This window comes from Hyalella azteca, unplaced genomic scaffold (assembly GCF_000764305.2).
Source record: "Hyalella azteca isolate HAZT.00-mixed unplaced genomic scaffold, Hazt_2.0.2 contig11464, whole genome shotgun sequence".
Taxonomy (NCBI): Eukaryota; Metazoa; Arthropoda; class Malacostraca; order Amphipoda; family Hyalellidae; genus Hyalella; species Hyalella azteca.
In genome coordinates, this window is record NW_025941463.1 from 149,978 (window position 1) to 172,435 (window position 22,458).

The following is a 22,458-nucleotide window of genomic DNA, read 5'->3' on the forward strand; positions in this document are numbered from 1 at the left end:
CTGTGTATAGGCTTCATTAACTTTCAGCAGCGCTCACTCCTACCCTGCGTTCGATCAGACAACACAAGCTTTTAGCCTGCATAGGTCAACAGGTGACGAATATGAGTGCTTTACCATATAAATTGGACAAGACTCCTTTCTTAGAATACGTACTGTCTCATAGGTCATGTAAAGGCAACACTAAATTCCCCAATAGATGACACTTCGCTCTCACAGATTACGATAACCGCAAATGACTTGTACTTAGAGAATAATGTGTGTCTATTTATCTCACTAGTCGGGTACTGTCTGTGCCACGAGCAGTTCACGACAATAGGTCACGTTGACTCTCACCAAGAATTGAGGGCGATTTGGGCTTCATACAATACTGCACATATAATAAAATATGCTGGCGAAATTTAAATAATTTCGAAATAATTTTATAAGTATTGATCCAAAATTGCGGTAGACAGACCTGACGTCATTTTACACACTGTGATTTCAGGAACACGTCGAATTTTAAAAATATTTATCACGTTTTCTTATTCTTAAGCATATATTCAAAGTTATTCATATTCATATATTATTCCAGTTCATTCAACAGTTTTCACAGTTTCTCTCTTTTTTCGAATAATTTAAAAACAATTTTGCAAGAAACTACGCACTTTCCAGCATAAAATTAATAAAATTAAAATGCTCAGCTCCCCAGTCCTCTTCCATCTTACTTAAAGAGGCATTTTAGAGTATATTAGTTATTTAAGACTTACGTGAAAGTGTTTCGTGAACGGAAATAAAACCAATGTACAGTAAGAGTATTGATTATAGAGCGAGGATGGCGTGCAATAATTAAGTTGCCCACAGTTCTCCATATTGGCATGGCACGAGAATATTGAAACTTCGGAACCTCATGTATACATACACAGTGATTGTGCTATCGTACTTACCTCATTCATGCACACACAGACCACGCATACAGAAACACACACACACACACACACACATCACAGATCGGGCATAAAGACACTATATCACAAGAAAGTGAAGAAACCCCTGAGGCCTAGAGGTACTGCCCGAGACTGAGATACGAGACACCTCGTCGACGACGCCATGCTGTCTTGTGAACATCAGCAACAACTCAAATGATATTAGCCAAAGTATATTTCCATCTAAATCCCGAATAAATCTGATTCCGGCAGGGAATACTAATTAAAGTTTAAATTTTATATCGATATTACCGAGCTGTCATATTCTTTCATGTGAGAATGAAACATTCCCGGCATTCCTGTTGCTCGATGGCAATCAATAATTTTGACAGAAATCCATTAGAGGTTTTCAAAGTCTTGGTTCATTACTAATACCATGATATTCCTCCCCAATTAGTAGAACACGCATCAAAATATGCACTTTTAATACAAGTGAATGCAGGGGGGAAAACTACACAGACGCTCGATGTGATCGTCGCAACTCAGGTGCTGTGGCTTCTGATGCGTATCGAGAGCGCAACGTAAGCGTGCGTATTATTGAATCGTTTCCAAAGCGACAACGCATTTGCCAGAGCCTGGCTAAGTGGCCGAGGTCTGAAGAACGCTTAGCATTTAATTGCATGCGGCAGTAGTATAGTGTCCACAAAATTAACTACCAAGTACACGGAATTTATTATTGGAACACACACACACACCGAGCTAAAAGTTTTACATAGTAGCTCTTCAGCACCCCCATGCCTCGTCGTACCTAGCAGTTCTTAAATTGCGCTTACAACATCAGCACAGAAATAACCGTAGCCTCTGAGAGCTCGCTAAAAAGGAAGCCGTAGAATTAGCTTTCGAAAAAAGATAAATTCATCGCATGTTCAACTTGTTGTCTTCTGAACTATCGTTGATAGTTCCTTATTAAAAATCATAGTCGTATTCATTGGTGGCTGACCTTTGAAAGACTAGAGGCCTGAATACATAATACTAACAATTCTTAATTAGGTTCTCTGAAGTCTGAGACTCGTTATGCTCCCATTAGTCATAGTCGTCGTCCCAATAGTAGGGCCACTATGCAGGGCAGCTCTGAGCAAGTCTTCGGCATCAGGAATTAGTCGAGGTCTGAAGGGAGCGTCCGCAGTAATTTTCAATGAGCGACACGTGCCTTCAGTGCGTGGTCAAGTGTGCGGTCCAAATCCTTAAATCCAGATTGATGGCGGCTGCAGGCAGGTATAGGTTGGCTGGCAGTCTCGACTAATAAAAGATTAAGCTTTAAAGGCATCCTATCTGCACGTATGATAAGAGATTCGAATGATAAACGGCGCCTAGATAAATTCTTTTTTAAACACAGCACCAAAAATATTGAGGTAGTGGTATTTCCACGATATCGAAGTTTGGGTTGTCGAACATAATTTTTGCAACATACCACAGTACTTATCTCTATTACAACCTGATTAATTTAATTTTTACTTGCATTTTAACCTTTCCGTGACCTTAAACGAATTTCAATCTCCCCTTGGTATTAATTTTCCCGACTATGCAAACTAATGACATACAGTATGAACCGTTATCAACGATTGGTGCAATCAATACTCGTACGATCTTAGATGTTCTTTCGCAAGTTTCCACTTGTCCATGGTTCATTTAAGCAACAATTCTGGGAGTGTTCGGGAAACGAGTATCAAAAGCAGTAATATTTGCTTTATTTGCATATCTATAAAACACATCACCGAGATCTGATGTCAAAATTCATTTATAAAACTCCTATAATTTATATATTTTATTATTTTATTTTATTTTATTATTTATATTATATATATATATAAATATAAATTATATATATAAATATAATATATATATATATTATTTTATTTCATATTTTATTTATTTTATATATTTATATTTATAATAAAAAAAATAATGAAGAAAAGTATTGTAAACGTAACTCTGTCCTCAAGCATTAGGACTCAGCTAATATGCGGCAGCACTACTCAGGCTTGTTCACGCTGAAGGATATATGGTGGCTAGCAAAGCTAATAATTTACGAGTAATTTATTCACACTACACGCAAGCACTCGTATGAATCAGCCGTACTGTTTGTAGAGGTAGCAACTTATGGCCAGCGCTGGCGTATTGGGCAATCACATGCGAACTTTATAGGAATTTGTACTCTACCGCGGACCAATATTATTCAAGAAAACTTAACGTAACGGACAATATTTTCGTCACACTTAACTTATCGGACAATATTTTCGTCACAGTTAACGTAACGAACAATATTTTCGTCACACTTAACGTAACGGACAATATTTTCGTCACACTTAAGGTAAGGAACAATATTTTCGTCACACTTAGCGAAATGAACAATATTTTCGCCACACTTAGCGAAACGAACAATATTTTCGTTACACCTGACGAAACGAAAAATATTTTCGTCACATTTAACGTTACACACAATCTAATTCAGGTTATACGCACATTCTAATTGCTCACAATCGAGCACGATCTGCTTCAGCGACGAGACCGCGTACGAAATATTATTCGTTGCAATACTCGCTGAACCCTCGTGATTATTTTCATAATTATAATTATTATTTTCCACTTAATGAAAATAAGTTCCGTTGAGCGATGAGTTGACGGGCTGCTACTTCAATAAACGTCTATGAACATGATTTGAACTTTCATAAACCTATGAACGAAGCATTCACCACCCTCTGAAATTGTAACATTCAAAACTCAACGAATATTCAACATTTTAAGCATTCAGGAAATAAACTGAGAAATTTATTCACTCGGCAATCTACAGAGATAATGTTTTTGGCAAATATGTAAAGAACTCTCTTATCCAATCAAATGATTCTTCCCAGGAAAGAATAAGACTTAACAAGCTGCGGAATCACAAAGAAAATGCCTTACTCTGAGAGTACTCACCTGATGTAAATAAAACGATGGCTTTCAAGCAGGCATATTCTGCGGAGTCCACTTGTAGAGCCTTTAGTTTATCGACCTGTTCTTGAAATATCCTGACGTGGTCCATAAAGGCAACGACTCGGTCTGCTGCCATAGGAGACGAATTTAAAGCGGCCTCGGCAAGGAAAGGCGCCACTTGTAACGGCACTGAACACTGCGAAGTGTTTAATACGAATAGTTCGGACCAAACAAGTCTTAACAACGCAACTTGATCCGTCATTTGTAAATCAGGAAAAAAGGGAATATGTTTGGCCCAGCCCACTGCTGAAAATAACAACCTTGACGGTAGTTCATAGATATGTTCGACCCCCATCATATTGTTTGAGTTAAAATTGTTGCCATAAGGAGCGGCGGGATAAGGTTCAGCCCTCAGTAACATTGATATGTAAGATGAGAGATACGAGTGACCGTTGAGACTGTCGCCGTTTGTGATGAACTGGCCTGGCATTCCTAATGCTTGAGTCGGCGGCACACGCCCCCGCTGTACAGCTGCAAGAAAAAAAAATACATTCATGTTAGTCAGTGCGAGAAATTAGTACAATAGTATGTGACCTTCAGTAGTTAGGTGCACCTCGTAAGTGTATACATATCAGTTATATCTTTGTTCGTTAGAACTTCCGCCATGTGATAAACGTTCAAGAAGTCGTGATGAATTTTTGTTCTGCTCTTGTGTAGATGAATCATGAATAACAAGCGGCCCTAATAATTTGACGAGATAAAAAAGTAATCGTAGAGTCAAACATAAATGACGAAGGATATAAAACAGCGGAATGATTAATAGTAAAGATAATTTAGATGAACAGGCGATGAAGCAAACGCGGAGCAACAACTGAAAGAAAAATACGTCAATAATTATTGTCACTAGAATTTTAATTCTAATCCGTTAAGTTAGTGCCTAGCTTGGGGAACTATTCTAATGCCGTTCAGAATAGAAAAATTCCAGCCTATAAAGCACCTTCGCGTATGTATTCGTCATTCAACATTAGAAATCATTAGTATTATAGTTACAAAGAATTCGCTTTCGTACATACACGACCAAAACTTCAATTTTTATCTTTTTTGCATTAACTATTACACAACTGTTAGTTTGTTGCATGTAATGCAAACTGTCAGTAATCTCGATTAAAAAAAAATAAGACAAACATTCGCTTTGTCCCAAGCAGGTATAACTTGCAAGTAAATTCATAAGTTTATCATCGAAAAATCAAGATACTTAGTTTCGTCATGCTCCTAGCTGTGCAATCATCTTTTCATTCCGCATTGCGGATAACCATCACTGTTTTCGGCTGTCACGAAGCCTGTCATGCAAGGCCTGCAACGAAGGAACAAAATAGCAACATACCGAGGCTCAATAAACCCAGCTCAGTGTTGTGATTTACTCCTTAAATATTATGGACTGATCCTGCCACACGTCAAAAGCCACGTCAAAACTGTGAATGAACGCCATGATAGACGCATGAACGAAACCTGCATGCCATGCAGGCTCGTCAGCAGCACAGGATGTTGTCTCTTTCGCGCCTTTTAATTAGCCGACGTGATTAGACGACCAAACGATCCTCACACGAACGCTACTTCTTAAGGGAACAGTTGGCGTCTTTTTGCCATCACTTTAAAACTAAATTGATCAGAATGAAAATCTCTTTGAAAGTTAGTTCTATGCTGTACTTCGATGATTTGGGTAACATCTAATCAAAATGACAAAATCATCGTTCCTATCTGTACGGTCGGGCGCCTAGTTTAGTCCTTGACCTCCGCGGGTGGTGGAAATGAAAGCTCATTTTCAAATAAGAATAGGCAGCCTAAATTTATGTTCAGACGTAAAAAAATATATGTAGCACAAGACGTGACTATAGGAAATCAATCACGATTTCGTAGTAGCGACGAAAGGGTTTTCGAAAGTATTCAATTTGATAGTTAAACATAGCCTCTCAACCTTTCTCCTTCATTCTTGACGCTGGTACTCTCGTCGATGCTTGTACTCTCTTACTTATGCTCGAAAACAAAATACATTCAGCATATTTTATCATTTTCGTCTCTCGCACTTAGCGGCTTAGGTACACCGATTCACTAGAACTGAGCAGCGTGTTACACTGCTACGCGGCAAGAGGCAAGAATTATTGACGCTGGAGCATGGCAGTTTGAGGAGGCGGTTACGTGGCATGGAGCTTGATGCGGTATCGACATTTTGCCAAGTCAGCGAGTTTAGAGCTTAAAGCAGACCGACGCGCACCAACGAAACATCGCCAGGCATATTTCGGATATATTGATTGGGAGTTCTCTGTGGAATTAGGGGACGATATTAAAGATGGCAGAACAAAGAATCCTGGAAAATCTGAAGGTTGAGAGCATATTGTTCGTTCGAGTGGGGCACATTTTTTATGAGTTAGTGATGAAAAAATTGTCTCGCGTCGCGAAGGTTGATCACCTATTTTATTTAGTTAAAACTAATATTCTAGCTTAGTTCTTCCTCTCAAATTGTTGTCCAGTACATAGTGCAATAGCTTGCGTCCTAAATTCTTTGTCACGCTACTCTATACCTTGAATTTGAACACAGCTTTACAGCATGCTCATCTTCAAAGTCTCAGCCTCACAAACTTCGACATGTATATCGATCATTCACAAGAGAACATGTATTATTTAGGAAATAAATCACGTTATTCTCCATAGTCGCGGGTAATTTCATCAAGAAAATGAAGACTGTCGCTGAACAATGACACAGCAAGATTGATTAGGGGTAAATACTGATACAGTTTCCCATGAAGTTGGTTAGGTTTCACGCCCAACCGTCACGTCAAGGCAACAGGTACGCGTTCGGTTGCCCCACTTCACGACGACACAATGCAATTCGGGCGCCACTAACTGGACACGAACGTTACGGCCTTGAGGACACATTCCAAGTTACAACCTTATTTGAAAGAACTGATAAAGGCGATTCAGGAATGACCGAGCTTCGATTACTTGGCCCCGTAACGACAGTCCATGGTGCCCTACAAGAGTACCTATTCGCCGAGACCCAAGCGCATAGCTGCATGTGTACGCTTCATACGTCTGGGCTTAAATGGCGAATGCCCACTTCCACAGAATAGGAGCCAAATTAAGCCTCTTTGATTAGGGTGCAAGGATGTGGTGTGAAAGGCACCGTCTGCTCGCATATCGTGTATGAAGGTATGAATACAAGTCGCCCTTGTTTGTTTGTGTGAGAACAACTCTTACACATTCCTCTGGCTCTGCATTAGGTACAAAAGAACGGACTCTGGTCAGCAGGTAAATTCCAACTGTTCAGGATTGAAGGTGAACGTGTCAACGTGAGATAGATTGCGGCGGGCTAGCTTGTCTACAGATTGGTTCATTGACATGATTCTTACCTCCTGTAAATATCATTGTTGCTCATGTCGTATCAATTTACGTTGACCAATAACCGGGCAAATTTATTGAAACATTAGAAATTTTAATTATGCTAAAGTTTAAATGTTTGCACTTCTTCCTAGAACAGTTTGTGAACATAACGTCTCAAAATCTGCAATTCTGAGTAGTAGAATTAACTATTTTAGCTTTTGGATATAATGTTGCCATTTTATTATAATATCGATACACAGAGCAACGAGATTTAAGCTTAAAGAAATTCGCACCCACACTTCTTAATAAGAACCGAAGTCGCACTCCATTTATGTCTTGAGCTTACCCAATTAATTAGTACCAATACTTTTAATTTATTACTTGAATTAGCACCGATAAAATAGAATGAGAGTACAAGAAAACAGTTTATTTGTTTACGATCATTTCTATGCTGAAAATATTTATTCAAAAACCTAATAATTTGGAAATAAATAAGAGAATTAGAGGTATGGTTGTCCTATATGATTTAGTCATCGTAAATAATAAATATTCATAACAAATGATTTACTTACACCTCCAATTCAAAATTAACCCCCTTATCTTTCTCCAAGAGTTATAACTAAAGAGAGGCTATGATGCGATTCTTTCAATTCTCGAATTCATTTGAAATGCGCAAATTGAGTCATTCAAATTCATGAAGAATGGTTATAAGGCCGACCGAGCACGTTTCGCGTCTTATTTACACTGGTTGGCCAATGGCCAATAATGACCAAATACTTGTATGGAATAGTTGACATGACGCAAATTCTTTGGACTAATTCTGGTAGGCTATCAGAACATTCATTGTAATTACAAATCTAGTCTCAAGTCTTGTTGTTCGAATTTTATCCTGCCTACACAACACTGGCAACCTTATCAACCCTGTCTGAGGCTGGAATCTCACAAAGGTTCATCTTCTGGACAGTGCAAATTCCTGAAGGACAGCACATAAGGCGTAAGACAAGCACAAATTACTCATTTCACGCGAGTTTATCATCTCCAGCACCCCAGTGAGCACCCACACGAACGACTTCAGCGTCTCGACATCACACTTTCCCCGCGAACAAAACCAGAGTTTCGTCTCGTACGTATATCTAACTGCAGGGTCGAAGTTCTCGGGAGAGACGCGATAGTAAGACATCGTTATGCCGCCCACACAGCACTCAATACACGCCTACGCCTGGTTATTCTCGTACATATAGAAACATTACTGGTTTACGATAGTTTCTTTGCTGAAAATGTACATTCAAAGACATCTTTATTGGAAAAATATATAACAGAATTTGAGGAAGCTGGTCATTGGACATTGTCACGGTATGAGACAATTCCGCAAACTGTGGCCAACATTTCGATCGGTGCATAAGTAGTAATACGTATTAGCTTCCCGTATTAAAAAAATGATGACTCCCAAGAAGATTCAGTCAGTTTCAAGAACACCAATAAGTGTTGATTGTACCAAACATAACCTAACAATGTCAAAAGCTTTATCAACCTCCCGGGGTTCCAATAAAGCATAACAATTCTCTGCATTGATAAATCTTATTCCAAATTCTTCAATACGCAGCCGTGTTCTAGAGACTGAAAAATTTGGATATCCAGAGTTTGGGTTAAAATATTTACCTAGTCACGACACTTGACCTACGAGAATATGAAGGACCAGGTCAGCGGAGCACAGTTTAGACAATTATGATGAATGTTATGACAATTGACAATGCAAAAAAACTGTATTCTACAGAAGCTAAAAAGTAACACTGAACTGAAATGATTCCGATTCTTCAATTGGCCTTTCGATGACAATTAGCGATACAATCGAACACGTCAGCAGAGATGTCTGATCAAGCTTTAAATTTTACCTCAATCTGAAATGATTTCTAAGTCATCAGAGACGTCAATCGTCCAAATCGAAAGACTCCAGGCAGAACACGTAACGTTTTTGCCCTACCTTTTATAAAGTCTTCATAGACGTTCCCACCCTTTGTAACTTTGCTCTGAACTGTGAATAGAAGAAAATGGGTAATGGGACCTAAAGACTATGGCACTGGACAATGGACACAGCTTATCTTCCGACACAACAACGCGTAAACTGTGGCAAGTGCGGTCACTCGATCGGCAAGTTTGTTTTGGTTAGGACAATGCGGAACTCCGGAAACACAAAAGCACCAAGTGCAACTGAAGGGGCATGTGGGAAATTTAGACCGCGTTCTGTTCCCACTTTGATTTACCGTGAATAAATCGTGGGCGTGTGAGAAATTTAGCGATTAGGTGTGACGGAAGTGTTTCATATTCGGCAATTATTTAAAAGGCTAGCAAAAGGACAATGAGGTCCGATTGAGCCATTCAATGCTGTTTAGGATTGTGCATGTTGACGAGTTTGAAGTGTATGTAAATGAAACTTTTACTCGACGCTTTTACTTCTGATGTGACATGGTAAATGTAATATTTATTCATTTTTTTGCGCATCTGGATGCCATGATATCCTTCAGAATTTAATTCGGAAAAAACCCTAAAATGCTTGCGAGTGAATTGGTCTTTTATGTGGATGAATAAGCTGTGAAACAACTCGACACTGATTCAGCGACCACATTTTTAAAGAAATCTTTGCTCCTCACAAATTATGCAGGACGAGTTATGGCTTGAAGCGCAAGTTATAGGCGTACTCATTTTTAAATTTCGGACGTCTCAACTATGAACATGGCCGATATCATAACTTGAATTCTACTTTCGTTGCGTATCAACCAAAAAAAAAAGGAAACAAATGCATTGAAGTGTCATTGCCGGAGAAAATTAAGAGTATATATACTCTACTATTGTACATTTTGCGGAGGTAATTAACGAGGAAGATTCGGGTTCTTGAATAATGTAGAAATTAAATACATGCACTTTGTGTATGACTCAAATATTGAATAAGATGTGACATTAAATTCTTTCAAATCCGTGACAAATCTTGCAATTTTTATCGATTCAGTTGGATCAGTCAAATGACAAATATATTTTATTGTGATGACAGTCAACACAAATGATTGTAATCTTCACTATTCTGCACATTTATCAACTTTTTAACTACAATCCCGGTAAAATCATGAGATTAGAATAAATAACAGAAATTCTAAATACAATCACTCAGCACCGCTATTACTTATCTCGACGGACACAAGTACATGAAATAAATGCCTGTCTTCAGACCTCCAAGAATTGTAATTTTATTATTTAAATTTAATTTTCGTCATGCGATTTAGATTGATCTGGAGATGATTTTTTTAAATCGTCACCATTAATATCATTCCGGCACCTGAAAACCTAATTTTCTAACCCTGCTATCAACCTATGCAAAAACTTTCAAGCATTCATGATGAAATGAAATGAGCAACTGAAATGAAATATTCTAGCTCACCTTCTCTCCTCATGCCAACTTTAATGCATTTTCTGAGTCTGCAATGCTGGCATTGGTTTCTGTGGTGCTGGTCGATGGGACAGTTTCTGTTGCCGCGGCAGGAATACTGGAGGTTGCGTCGCACTGACCGCTTGAAGAAACTCTTGCATCCTGAGCAGAGAAAAACAGTGTTAACAATCAAAAACAGTGTAAACGATCAAAAACAGTGTAAACTGTCATAAAACAGAGTAAACAGTGAAAAAACAGTGTAAACTGTCGAAAAACGTTGTAAGCAATAAATAACAGTGCAAAAACAGTGTAAACAATAAAAAAAAAAAAACAGTGTAAAAAACTGTGTAAACATTCGAAATCATGTTAGGCTTGGACTGGTGAGGATCGAGCCCATACTGGCTTATCTTAATTTTTTATTTTTAATTATGATGCTACGAATTGCAGTCAAATGTGAATTGTTTATCAGTCAAAAGTGTAAAAACCACAGAGCATTGCTAGATAAATTATTATTGGCATTGGTTAACTGTGCAATCTAAGAAATTGTGCGGAATAATGATCTTCGGCCTTAAAATTTCAGCACTCGATGAATGCATGCACAACGCCTGTATGTGGAGTTGTCGGATAATATGAAGTATTAATTGCACCAAGCTGGTGTCGGTCTGCGAGTAACACGTAAAAATCACAATAAAATCATTGCAATGAAAAAAAATTGAGAATAACGGGGGTTTAATGGCGTCATTTAGTCAGACTTACAACTTTATCGAGTATTTCTAACTTCACCATGTGGAATTTCATCAGTAAATAATAAAATTGCGGACTTTGCATTTGGTAAATGTAATGCGAACATCATAAACCGTAGACTTTTATGCGTCTGGTTCTTTCATAGAAAACCAAGAGTCAAAGTTCATCGAAAGAAAAAAACAACGCTCCTCAGAACCTAGCACAATAATGACAAAGGATGATCGTGATAACAATGAAGGCACGATGTAACATGTTATTATTAACTTATAACTTCAAGAACCGCCCGGGATAAACTGAGAAAAATTAATAAAAAACATGTTAATATGTTATGATTCAATTTTTTATGTATAATTCAATTAATTGAGGATAGGTATACATATCCGTGGGGTGATAAATTTTCAAAATGCGGAATAAAAATACATGTCTCTGCTTCATCATGATAGTAAAGATCAACGGCTCCTGGCGAGATCAAATAGTCTTTTTAGCGAACGGACAATATTAGCAAATTTTATATGTTTGCCCCACTTAAAATTAGTAAAGATAGCCTACTCACACTGAATTCTATACCAGTATAATTGTGCAAGATGTTCATTAATCGTTAATTCGTTTATATAACTGGCAACCTTAAATACGAAAGTTTTTTTCAATTGCAAATATCGTGAGCTTCCGGGTAAATATGTTGAATTTAATGAGTTGTTGGTCGTCTTAATTATAAGCAATGCATTGAATTAGATACTTTAACAGTACAAATATAAACCAGAAATTCACATTTGAATCCAAAATTGATATGACGATACATATGTTTGGTGCAATGAACGTGTTTGGTGCAATGAACGTGTTTGATGCACTGAACGTGTTTGATGCAATGAACGTGTTTGGTGCAATGAACGTGTTTAGTTTGGTGCAATGAACGTGTTGGTGCAATGAACGTGTTTAGTGCTGTGAACGTGTTTGGTGCAATGAACGTGTTTGATGCAATGAACGTGTTTGATGCAATGAACGTGTTTGGTGCAATGAACGTGTTTGGTGCAATGAACGTGTTGGTGCACTGCATGAACGTGTTTGGTGCACTGAACGTGTTTGATACACTGGAGTGTTTTAACGGGCGAATTTTGGACTAATATAGTAAAATATTCATCTAACACTCTGTTATGCTAAAAATTGAATATTATGAATGCGCTATATAAGATATGTGCTATTGTATAATGTACAATGTGCAGTTTCGGGCTCAATTGTTCTTGTTGAAATATGATCTTTAAAAAACAATTATACGAGAAATAGCAGCCTGCACTATAAAAGCACGAACTATACCAACTGCGACAGCATGAACTAGGACGACAATAACTAAAACGGCATTAACTACGGAGTTTAAGTATCAAAGTTCCGAAGTTGAGGGCTTCTACTTTGCATTAATTAACTAAAAAAATCCAATATATGAATGGCAATTGGTGTCTCACAATTCCCTCAGACGTGATCTGATGAACGATATATGAAGTATAAGGGTGATGAATCTTAGATGAATATTCGTATACCGTGTAATAACTATGGTAATTTAACAGCTATAATTACCTTCACACGTAAACTGTCCATAATGTTTGCCCGATGACTTATCACCACACACGACGCACGACATGTTGATAGCCGCCTTGTCATCGCTGCTCGGGGAGGGAGCGGATGAACTCCCCGCCGTTGAATTGGGAGTGGGAGTTTGTGGAGCTGCTGGTTGGGGAGTAAGTGACACTCCTAAATCCCTTTTGTCATCTTCCATGCCCGTGGGTCCTTGGGGCATGGTCACGGGGGGATCCCGCCACGTTGTCCCCCCTTGTTGGGGTACTACCAGAGCCATGTTGCACTGGTAGGAAGTTACACCGCCGTGCACCGCGCTAGCCACTTTGGCGATGTGCACCGCTAACTATAATAAAAATATGCGACCACTTGTCGATTATTAGCGCAAGTGTAAGTAATTCACCACTTATTCTTTCAGGAGTAATTGTTTCCTGTTGAGTTTTGGTTTTCAACTTTACTTATCACAATTGAAATTCAGTCATGCAAATATTAATTTGCGTTAATATGCAATTGACAATCAACCGAAACTGTTGGTATGGCAAATCCAAGTTGGTCGAAGAAAATAATTGTTTTTTGAAAGGGCAGTTTCTGAATAAGTTCAAAAGTTTCGAATTTTCGGAGGCGTTCGTTACTGTTCGTGATTTTTACGAATAATTTAATGCACAATCAAGGCCTACAGACGAGCAATTAGCATTTTTGTTAAATAACATCAATGATGACGGAAGATGCACACACGATCGTGAATATTACTTGCCAGCTATATTGAAACAATTTATTGTTATTTTGCCATGAACCGATAAACTGAAATTATTTTACATAAGGCTTTTTTATTTTCCGTTTAAAATTATCGAAACATTTTTTATTACGTTTTAGCTACAATTATGTTTGAATTTCAGAATCACAAAATTTTTTCCGGTCCTTTTTCTCGACTAAAATTGTACCCAATTATGTATGATGGCCTGAATTTCAGACGATTTCACTTTATTATAAATTGTAAAAGTTTAACCGCCATTTCGAAAATGAGTTTCTTTTTCCTTCAGAACTTGAGGAGCAATTCTTTCAAATTATTAATCAAATATTATTCTTCGTAGTACCCTAGATGACAACTTAAAATTTTTCACGTAGCTTCACTGCAATTTATGACTTCACTTAGTTCGTCGAAAAAATCACCCACTTTTCCCACTTTTTAATATATATCAAAATTCTCCACTGAACCGACGAAAAAATAATATATCCTTATTTGTAATTTTGCAATATCTCTTGCAAGCTCGAACCACCGGTAATTTAGTTATTTTCCGAAATTACTGAATAAAAGAATTTGAGCAACGAGTTTTTTTCAGCAGCAGGTATTCACTACAAAAGCCCTAGTACGACGTGGAATAACCACTATTGTTTGGTTACAGTTGGAAAACCGTGGGTATCATCACAACACCAGGTAACTCCTTTACAATGTCATGAGACGCGCGCGAATAAGAAAGGTACCAAAATGAACTGCGAAGTTGAATACGATATGACACCGCGGGCACTGGAAGAGTCGTTCGCCTCACAGGCAAGACTGGACAACCAGCAAACAAGAATCGGCAGGACTGGGCTGGCCGGCACGACAATACCCTTTGCAGTTCACGGCTTGCGAAACACTGAGTGAAGAGCTGCTTGCTGCATGAGGACTGCAGAGGGCGGTACGTACATAGGGCAAGGGGCGCGACCTTCTCGCCACCTCGCTCGGCCCACCCACACCTAGCATTCCACATCGCCGACGTCCTACGCCTATAATATTCATATTTATTTAACGATGCCTTGTTTTGTTAGTGGTATATATACCCCTAGTGTGTTTATGGTTGTGGTATTAGCAGTGTGGGATAGCGTCAGGTCATGTGAGGTCATCAGGTTTGACCAGCAATGACAGCTGGTTGGTGAGTCGGATGGCGCGCGGCCAATAGCGCGACGAGGCGGAGCAGGTTCAACCAATGGACCTCGGCCCGGTCGTTCGCTGCAACGCATTTTTGCACGCGCTTCCTAATTCCTTCATCGGCATCAACCAAAAGCTAACATAGGTATTTGATCAAGTCAATACAAGCCGTAAATGTGACAGTAATTGGAGATTCACCCAACCATATTGAGCATCTTTTGACTGAAGAATCTCTACCTGTATGTCACAGAATCATGCACATTTTTGGTGTTGTTGTAAGCGCGATAATTTCGGTGTTAAGTGTGAGTGGCCGACAGTCTTCCCTGAGGTTCCTGGCACTCTGACACTGGCAAGCTTTTTTCGCAGGTTTTTTTAGCTGCCGCTGAAGCGACCAAATAACTTGCTTGCTGCCGGCTAGCCTCCACGTCAGGATACGCGTAAATCCTTGGATACCTTCCACGCTCGAAAAATTCAAGAAACAATCATGAAATCTTTAGAATGAATATCAATATTTATTATTGCTTATTTCATGAGCAAAAGATAATCATGTGTTTCGTTATAAATTTGTTCCAAGACATCTAAAGAGTGTGTCTGAATAAAACATATACGGCACATTTCCTTCCTGAATTACTTAATAAAAATAACGTATTTTCCAAGTAACGTTTCTGTTTTCTATGGATTACTCCGAGGAGTTTCACGAATCTCTTTCAAACCGAGTCTTTCCTCGCACGATTTATTTACAGAATAAAAGTTATTCTTTGGTTTTATCTTATTTACCTTTCATACCTGGTAACGCTAGAGTTCTTTTCGAACGAAGTATATACTCGTATGAATACTAATTGATTGCAGCTTAACCATGATAAAACATAGCAGTTTTTAAAGAGAAATTACGGAAATAAAAGGCATGTTTATGAGGGTTGTTTGAGGGTGTAAGCGAGTGAACTGGTTAATGTTAAGGATATATATCCTACATGCATCCTAAGTGGACAATTTTTCTGTGTGTTGATGTGGGAAGGCAAAAATTGGTAAGTGTATATAGCAGGAGTTTGGCTTTTAAAATCTAGGACTTCGTTACAGATAAGAACATAGATATAGCTTGACGTAGACAATAACTAATTTTAAAACTAGAAAATTAAAGACATTTTGCCCATATGCAGAGTTACATCTAGTGCAGAACATATCTAACATAGATCTAGTATTGAGTGCTCAAATCGAGATGTTTGCAAGGGGGGTATACGTGTAGTGTGAGGACGACAGGGGTTATACAGAGGGGATTGGTATAGGGGGGATGGTACAGGATCAATGTTGGTCACCCTTAACCCCTCGCTGACTGAAGCTCCCCTCATCTTAACCCCTAGCATCTGCGCTCCCCTGAATGCATCGCCCCCCTCAAGCTGCGCCTACACGCAGATCATGTTGACTGACACCAACAAGTTTACTAACACAACAATTGAAGATCACAACCTTCAGTCCCCGCAGACTGCGGCACAATTTATTGCACGCAGGCATCCTCGCAGACTGCGTCACTATTTAGTGCATGGAGGCATCCTCGCAGACTGCGTCATTATATTATTTAGCGTATGATGAAGGCATCCTCGCAGACTGCGTCACTATTTGTGTATGAAGGCATCCTCGCAGACTGCGTCACTATTTGTGTATGAAGACATCCTCGCAGACTGCGTCACTATTTAGTGTATGAAGGCATCCTCGCAAGACTGCGTCACTATTTAGTGTATGAAGGCATCCCCGCAGACTGCGTCACTAGTTAGTGTATGAAGTCATCCCCGCAGACTGCGTCACTAGTTAGTGTATGAAGACATCCTCGCAGACTGCGTCACTATTTATTGCATGAAGACATCCTCGCAGACTGCGTCACTAGTTAGTGTATGAAGTCATCCTCGCAGACTGCGTCACTATTTAGTGTATGAAGTCATCCCCGCAGACTGCGTCACTAGTTAGTGTATGAAGACATCCCCGCAGACTGCGTCACTATTTAGCGTATGAAGTCATCCTCGCAGCTGCATCACTTTCATATGGAGGCAATATTAATTAAAAACTTACGCATGATTTCTTGAATTGACTTCATTCGACATACCATAATAAATTTTTTTATTAGAATTACTAGTATATAAATTGTTCCATGACGATAATCGTACATTTAAAGCGCAAATTCCATGCAACCTCTTCTTTCTCTTCTAGTCAAATAATAATTTCTTATATACATGCATCTATGTATATATAAATAACACGTTTATAAACATCGTCGACAACTCATTGAACTGACTTTATAACATTGTTATGGATATGACAAAAGAATTCAAACCAAATACTTGTTCAAACTCTGAGAGTTATTAGGCATATTGAATCACGATATATATCCTTGGAAACTGTGATTTCAAATGAACTTTCACGCAATTGTAAACGAAGAGTGAAAAAAATAAGTGTAAAATCATGGCAGCAAGTCAGATTTTACACTTATTTAGATTTTTACACTTATTACATCATTCGAATAAAAAAATTATTTCCGCAACAAATGAGGCGCGGTCAACTGTTGATGTTTATTATAGTAAACTGAATGAGGAATGTGGTATGGTATGAAGCAATGTTTGTCTCGATCTGATAGCACTCAGTCGGAAGGAACAATTGTGAAGTGCAGGAGTTCTCAGACAGGTAGATAGAACTGAGCTCCATTAATGACATTAATTAATAGTATTAATTTGTGTCGCATCGTTGATTCGATGTTTCATGGCCGATATTTATGGAAGTGATAGATTTCTTTCGAGCTTACATAAACAAACGTTAATTATTTCAAGCTAGTTCGAAATTATTTTGCTTTCAAAGCTATCTTCTCGAAATGATCATTCACGACGTTTATTTTTACCACAAAATATCACTGTGTTGGATAATATTAAAAATGTTAATGTTAGATACTATTCGACGATTCTGGCTGAAAATCATCGCTCAATAATTTAATGATCCCATTAACAAAATTTTTATCCTTTATCACTTATTTCTCTTGACAAAAAATTCAAATAAAGATCATGAGACATTAAATTCAGAAAAAAGTATTTCATTCAAGATGTATTTGAATTCCCGAGTGAATTCAAACAGTTTTTCACTTCTTCAAAACGTAATTAAATGATAATTGAATAAAACCTATTTCTTAACTGAAATATTTCGCAAGCACATCATATAATTTTTGTACTGCATTTAAATAAGAATATGATCAAAATTTTCAGAGAGCATTAGTGAACAAAATCGCTTCACTTATATGAATTTTTAATCCGAAATGCAATTTAAGAGCTGATCGCTTCACGGCTGAGCAGTAATCCAATATAAGGACCCTCTTTGGGCCGCTCTTTAACGCCTGCCAGGCTTTTAATCCGCTTTCCTGAATTTTGTGTAATCCGACACCGCGGCTGCAGATCACCTCGGTCCGTAAACGGGATCGATGAAGATCACCGATCGGTCCGTTAGCAGGATCGATGAAGATCACCTCGGTGCATAAGAAGGATCGCTGCAGATTGCCTCGATGCAAGAAGAAGATCGATGAAGATCACTTCGGTACATAAGGATGATCGATGCAGATCACTTCGATACAAGAAGGGTATCGATGAAGATCACTTCGGTGCATGAGAGGGATCGCTGCAAATCAATTCGGTGCATAAGGAGGATCGATGCAGATCACCGCGGTGCATAAAAGGGATCGCCTCGAGGCATTGGGAATCGCTGCAGATCGCATCGGTGCTAGAGAGGGATCGCTGCATATCACCTCAATGTATACTTAAAAGGAGGATCGATGCTGGACGAGACGGCCGGTACACGAGCATTAATAAGGGACGTGTACCGCCGATCAACGCAACGTGTAGACGCGCATGCGATGACCAAAATTACGCATGTCACCTTGTTTGTTAAACGACGGGTAAATTCTAGTTATGACGTTAAGACTCACTATTAAATCAACTGTCTTACACTAATAAATCACTATGCTACGACTAATATATCACTAATCATACACTAATAAATCACTCCTAAAATAATATAATAGCAGTTTCAGCGTTTCTTAGGCCGTAGGCCTGTCGCCGATTCTTCACATAGCAGAACATTCACAGCTTGTTGCGGTCTCAAACTCACAACTCACTGCTACAATTCTGCTCTGCTTACCGCCCGGCCTCCTTGCCGATTCTGACCAGAAACCGACGCACAGAGCTGGGATCGAACCCGCGCCTCTCTGCTCCAATCTTGGTACTCTGAACTTTAACCACTGGGCCACCTAAAATAAATCAGTTAGTTATGACAATAACGACTCACTAATAAATCCTAGTCCGTATATTTCATTGTGTGCACCCATTGAATCAACTGAACATGGATTAATAAAATAATAAAGGGGTTTTAAATAAAACTTAAATAACCGACCTAATTATTTGTGTTATATTCCAAACAAGTTGTATAGTACCTGCCGACTGACCACAAATAAAAAATTTACCTTTTATCCAACGCAATTTTTTCATCTAACTCGTGCAGAACTTTTACCATTAGAGGTTTGGCACAATCAACGAAAGAAAAGTTTATAAAAATGAAGGGAAGGGGCCGAGGGAAAAGGAAGCTTGTCCCGAGGCGCTGTTGGTAACGGCGACGGTCTTGTTACCATTTAATCTGACGAGTTCGGTTCTGCCCGAGGCTTCGGCCCTGCCACCCGCAAAACTTCCTTGCTGATGGACGAGGGCAGCAAATATGCTTGCCGTGAGTTCCCATTCCTGATTCTGGACTCGTGATTCTTCTTCACAAACCGTTTAATCGTTAGAAAGAAACTTCGCGAATGTAAACATTTTAAATCCATCTAATATGGTTCTCCGAATATTTTACACCTCTGAGATGAGTTGAGGACGGTTGAGTCAAGGAAAATAATTCATGCGAAGTCGCGTCGTTGAACTTCATTGCAATCATAGTAATGTGTTGCGTTCAGTTTTAATTTTTGCGCTTAATTCGATAAATTCTGGAATCAAGAATTTAAGTTCGTCAACATTGAATTTCCGAATCCTGACCAGGATTGATCTCGGCCGACAAGAGATAATAGTTCAAATTTTTTATGGAGAGGTCTGATTAAATATCGTGCACATGATGCGTAAATTAGATGAATATTGAAAGACCGGTTAAACTTTCTGACAACAAAGAATGCACGTCAAATTCTAGGCTAATTGCTATAAATACCGTTCTACTAGGTGATAGTTATAACTATAGCCCATCTCACGCATAGGAATGTTCTTACGGTGAATTCAAATATCGGATAATTCTTATTTGTAGACTCAAACCTTTTTGGTACCAATTCATAATTGATTTAATTTTCCCAGTTTCAGGACAATGAATGGCATATTTATCTCCATTTATGATATTCATATCACAAACTTGGCCAATCATTTCATTACCAGCAAAAACGTCCACTAGAATTTCCGGGCATTAGCTCGTTAGCGAGTGATTTTTTCGCATTCACGCATTCACGAAGCTTCGGTCATTTGTTTCCTCTTGAATGGTCAGCGGGAATAAAAATGCGAGATTTGGAGGGTGCGATGCGATCTATGACGTAGAAACCAAATCAATATATATAGCTGGCGGTCATAGACGTGACAGAGACAGCCCGGCCCATGATATGTTAACTCAATAGAAGAACTTATTGGAGTATTGATCTTGGATGTCGGATCCAGCGAATCTGCCAGGGCATAGCCATAAAAAATTACATGCAGATCCATCGCCTTAAATCGTCCTATTATGGAAATTCCTTAGCGACAATAACGAAAGTTATATTTTAGTCGGTGTTATTTATTCCAATATTGGTATAATGTTTGTTCTGAAATTGGCGAGAGAGAAACTGATGGACAAATTGACAAGCTGGATGAAATTACAGAGCCATGGAGGTACACGCCACATGGTTTGGTCCGAATGTTATTTTCATCAAAAAATTTGTAAGAAGTCAGTGCGACGGACTGTGCATCGTCGGGCGAGTCAGTGACACGGAGGAAAAGCACTGACGCGTGATGAAGAAACCTCAAAGTGTCCGTAAGTATGTCAGGTTTAGACCGATATTATCCATGGAAGAACAAGTTTGAGAAGCAACAAGTGAAGAAGATATCGACGAAGTAAATAATCGAACAATAGTTGGAGCAGCAATAGGTTCATCAACGGCGTACGGTAGCAGAAGGTAAGGTATATTATAACAATCCAATATCCACCACACAATATGTAAATCAGCCGTGGTATAAATGGGGCCTATCAAAACACGAACCACTGATTAAAAATCATAGATGCATTTTCAGTGGCCGACATGCGGCCTGGTTTTGGCCGGCGATGATCCGGCGCTGATATGAACAGGGTATGGCGTCGGCATGCGGCGCGCAGGTGGCGTGAGTGGCGCGTGTCAAGACGGCGACCGCAAGTGAGTCTTTTTACCGCCATTGACAGGCAGGTACACAGCAACGCTCTCCCGCCACTACAGCTCCTGAGCTCCCACGGGTCCCTTGCCACCAGGGCTGCTGCAGGTGCTGTTGTTGCTGCGCTGCTGCAGGTGCTGTTGTTGCTGCGCTGCTGCAGGTGCTGTTGTTGCTGCGCTGCTGCAGGTGCTGTTGTTGCTGCGCTGCTGCAGAGGCTATTGCTGCTACGCTACTGTTGTTGATCTGCTCCTGCAAGCGCTGTTTTTGCTATGCGTCTTGTTTGTGGTTGTGCTGTTGTTGATCACGGTGAAATTGTTATCGGAGTTAATGTTTGATGTCGAGATTCTTAACAATTATTGGGTTTGGTTCAAGATTATGTTACTAGCGGATACATTGGTGTAATTGCAGACAACATTGTCATTTACGCTTGTGTTGTTGTTGATTGCATTAATGTTGGTTGATGTTTTTTGTATTAGTGATATAGCTGGGTGAATAGTGTATATTTTAATTATAATGAACTGGACACAGGTGTTCTTGTTATTTTAATTGATGATCTTGCTCATGGTTGCGTTTCAAACATTATTTATCATGATACCAGAATACCTTCAAGTTGATTATGTTTTTTTTATGAACACTTGTTTCTTGTACTGGTGCGAATTGGGTTCTTATGTAAATGATGTTCTTTTAACTGTAACATAGTTGATTTTATTAATGTAATTATTGTTACCCATGTTATTAACTGGAATAATCCTGATCATGAGTGGGTCTTCGAAGTATTTGCATTAAAATATAGTGAATTTACCTGGCATTTTCGTTACTTTGGAGTTCTTGTCATGATCTTGTACTGCCTACAGTCATTTATGTTGTTCAGGTTCAATTGTGGCCTGCATGATGACGCTTATTCGTCAGCGATGTTTCTTCCGATTATGTTATATGCCGATATTATTTGATCTTTTTTATTGGAAATTTGTAACGATGGTCACTTTAAAAAGTTGTTAGTTTTTTGCTGCTAGATTTGCGTGAATTTCTGCATGAACCGTTTGCTGAAGTTTAGCATTTTAATTGACGAAAATCGTCGTTTTGAGTTGAAAATCTAATTCAACCATTAATCCGTCTTTAATAACAACCCGATGGTTACGCTGG

The 22,458-nt window shown here is 38.9% G+C and overlaps 1 protein-coding gene across 1 annotated transcript in view; it reads right to left on the reverse strand.

Moving 5' to 3' along the window:
• Positions 1 to 13,789, reverse strand: part of LOC108680602 (nuclear receptor subfamily 2 group F member 1-A) — a 137,095-nt gene extending 123,306 nt beyond the window's left edge. The window contains exons 1-3 of the mRNA XM_047882852.1: positions 12,985 to 13,789; positions 10,684 to 10,833; positions 3,879 to 4,406 (exon numbers count right to left, since the gene is read on the reverse strand). Coding sequence (XP_047738808.1) covers positions 3,879 to 4,406; positions 10,684 to 10,833; positions 12,985 to 13,261 — 955 coding nt within the window. The 5' untranslated portion in view covers positions 13,262 to 13,789. The remainder of the gene's footprint in view (positions 1 to 3,878; positions 4,407 to 10,683; positions 10,834 to 12,984) is intronic.
• Between the last annotated feature and the right edge of the window lie 8,669 nt (positions 13,790 to 22,458).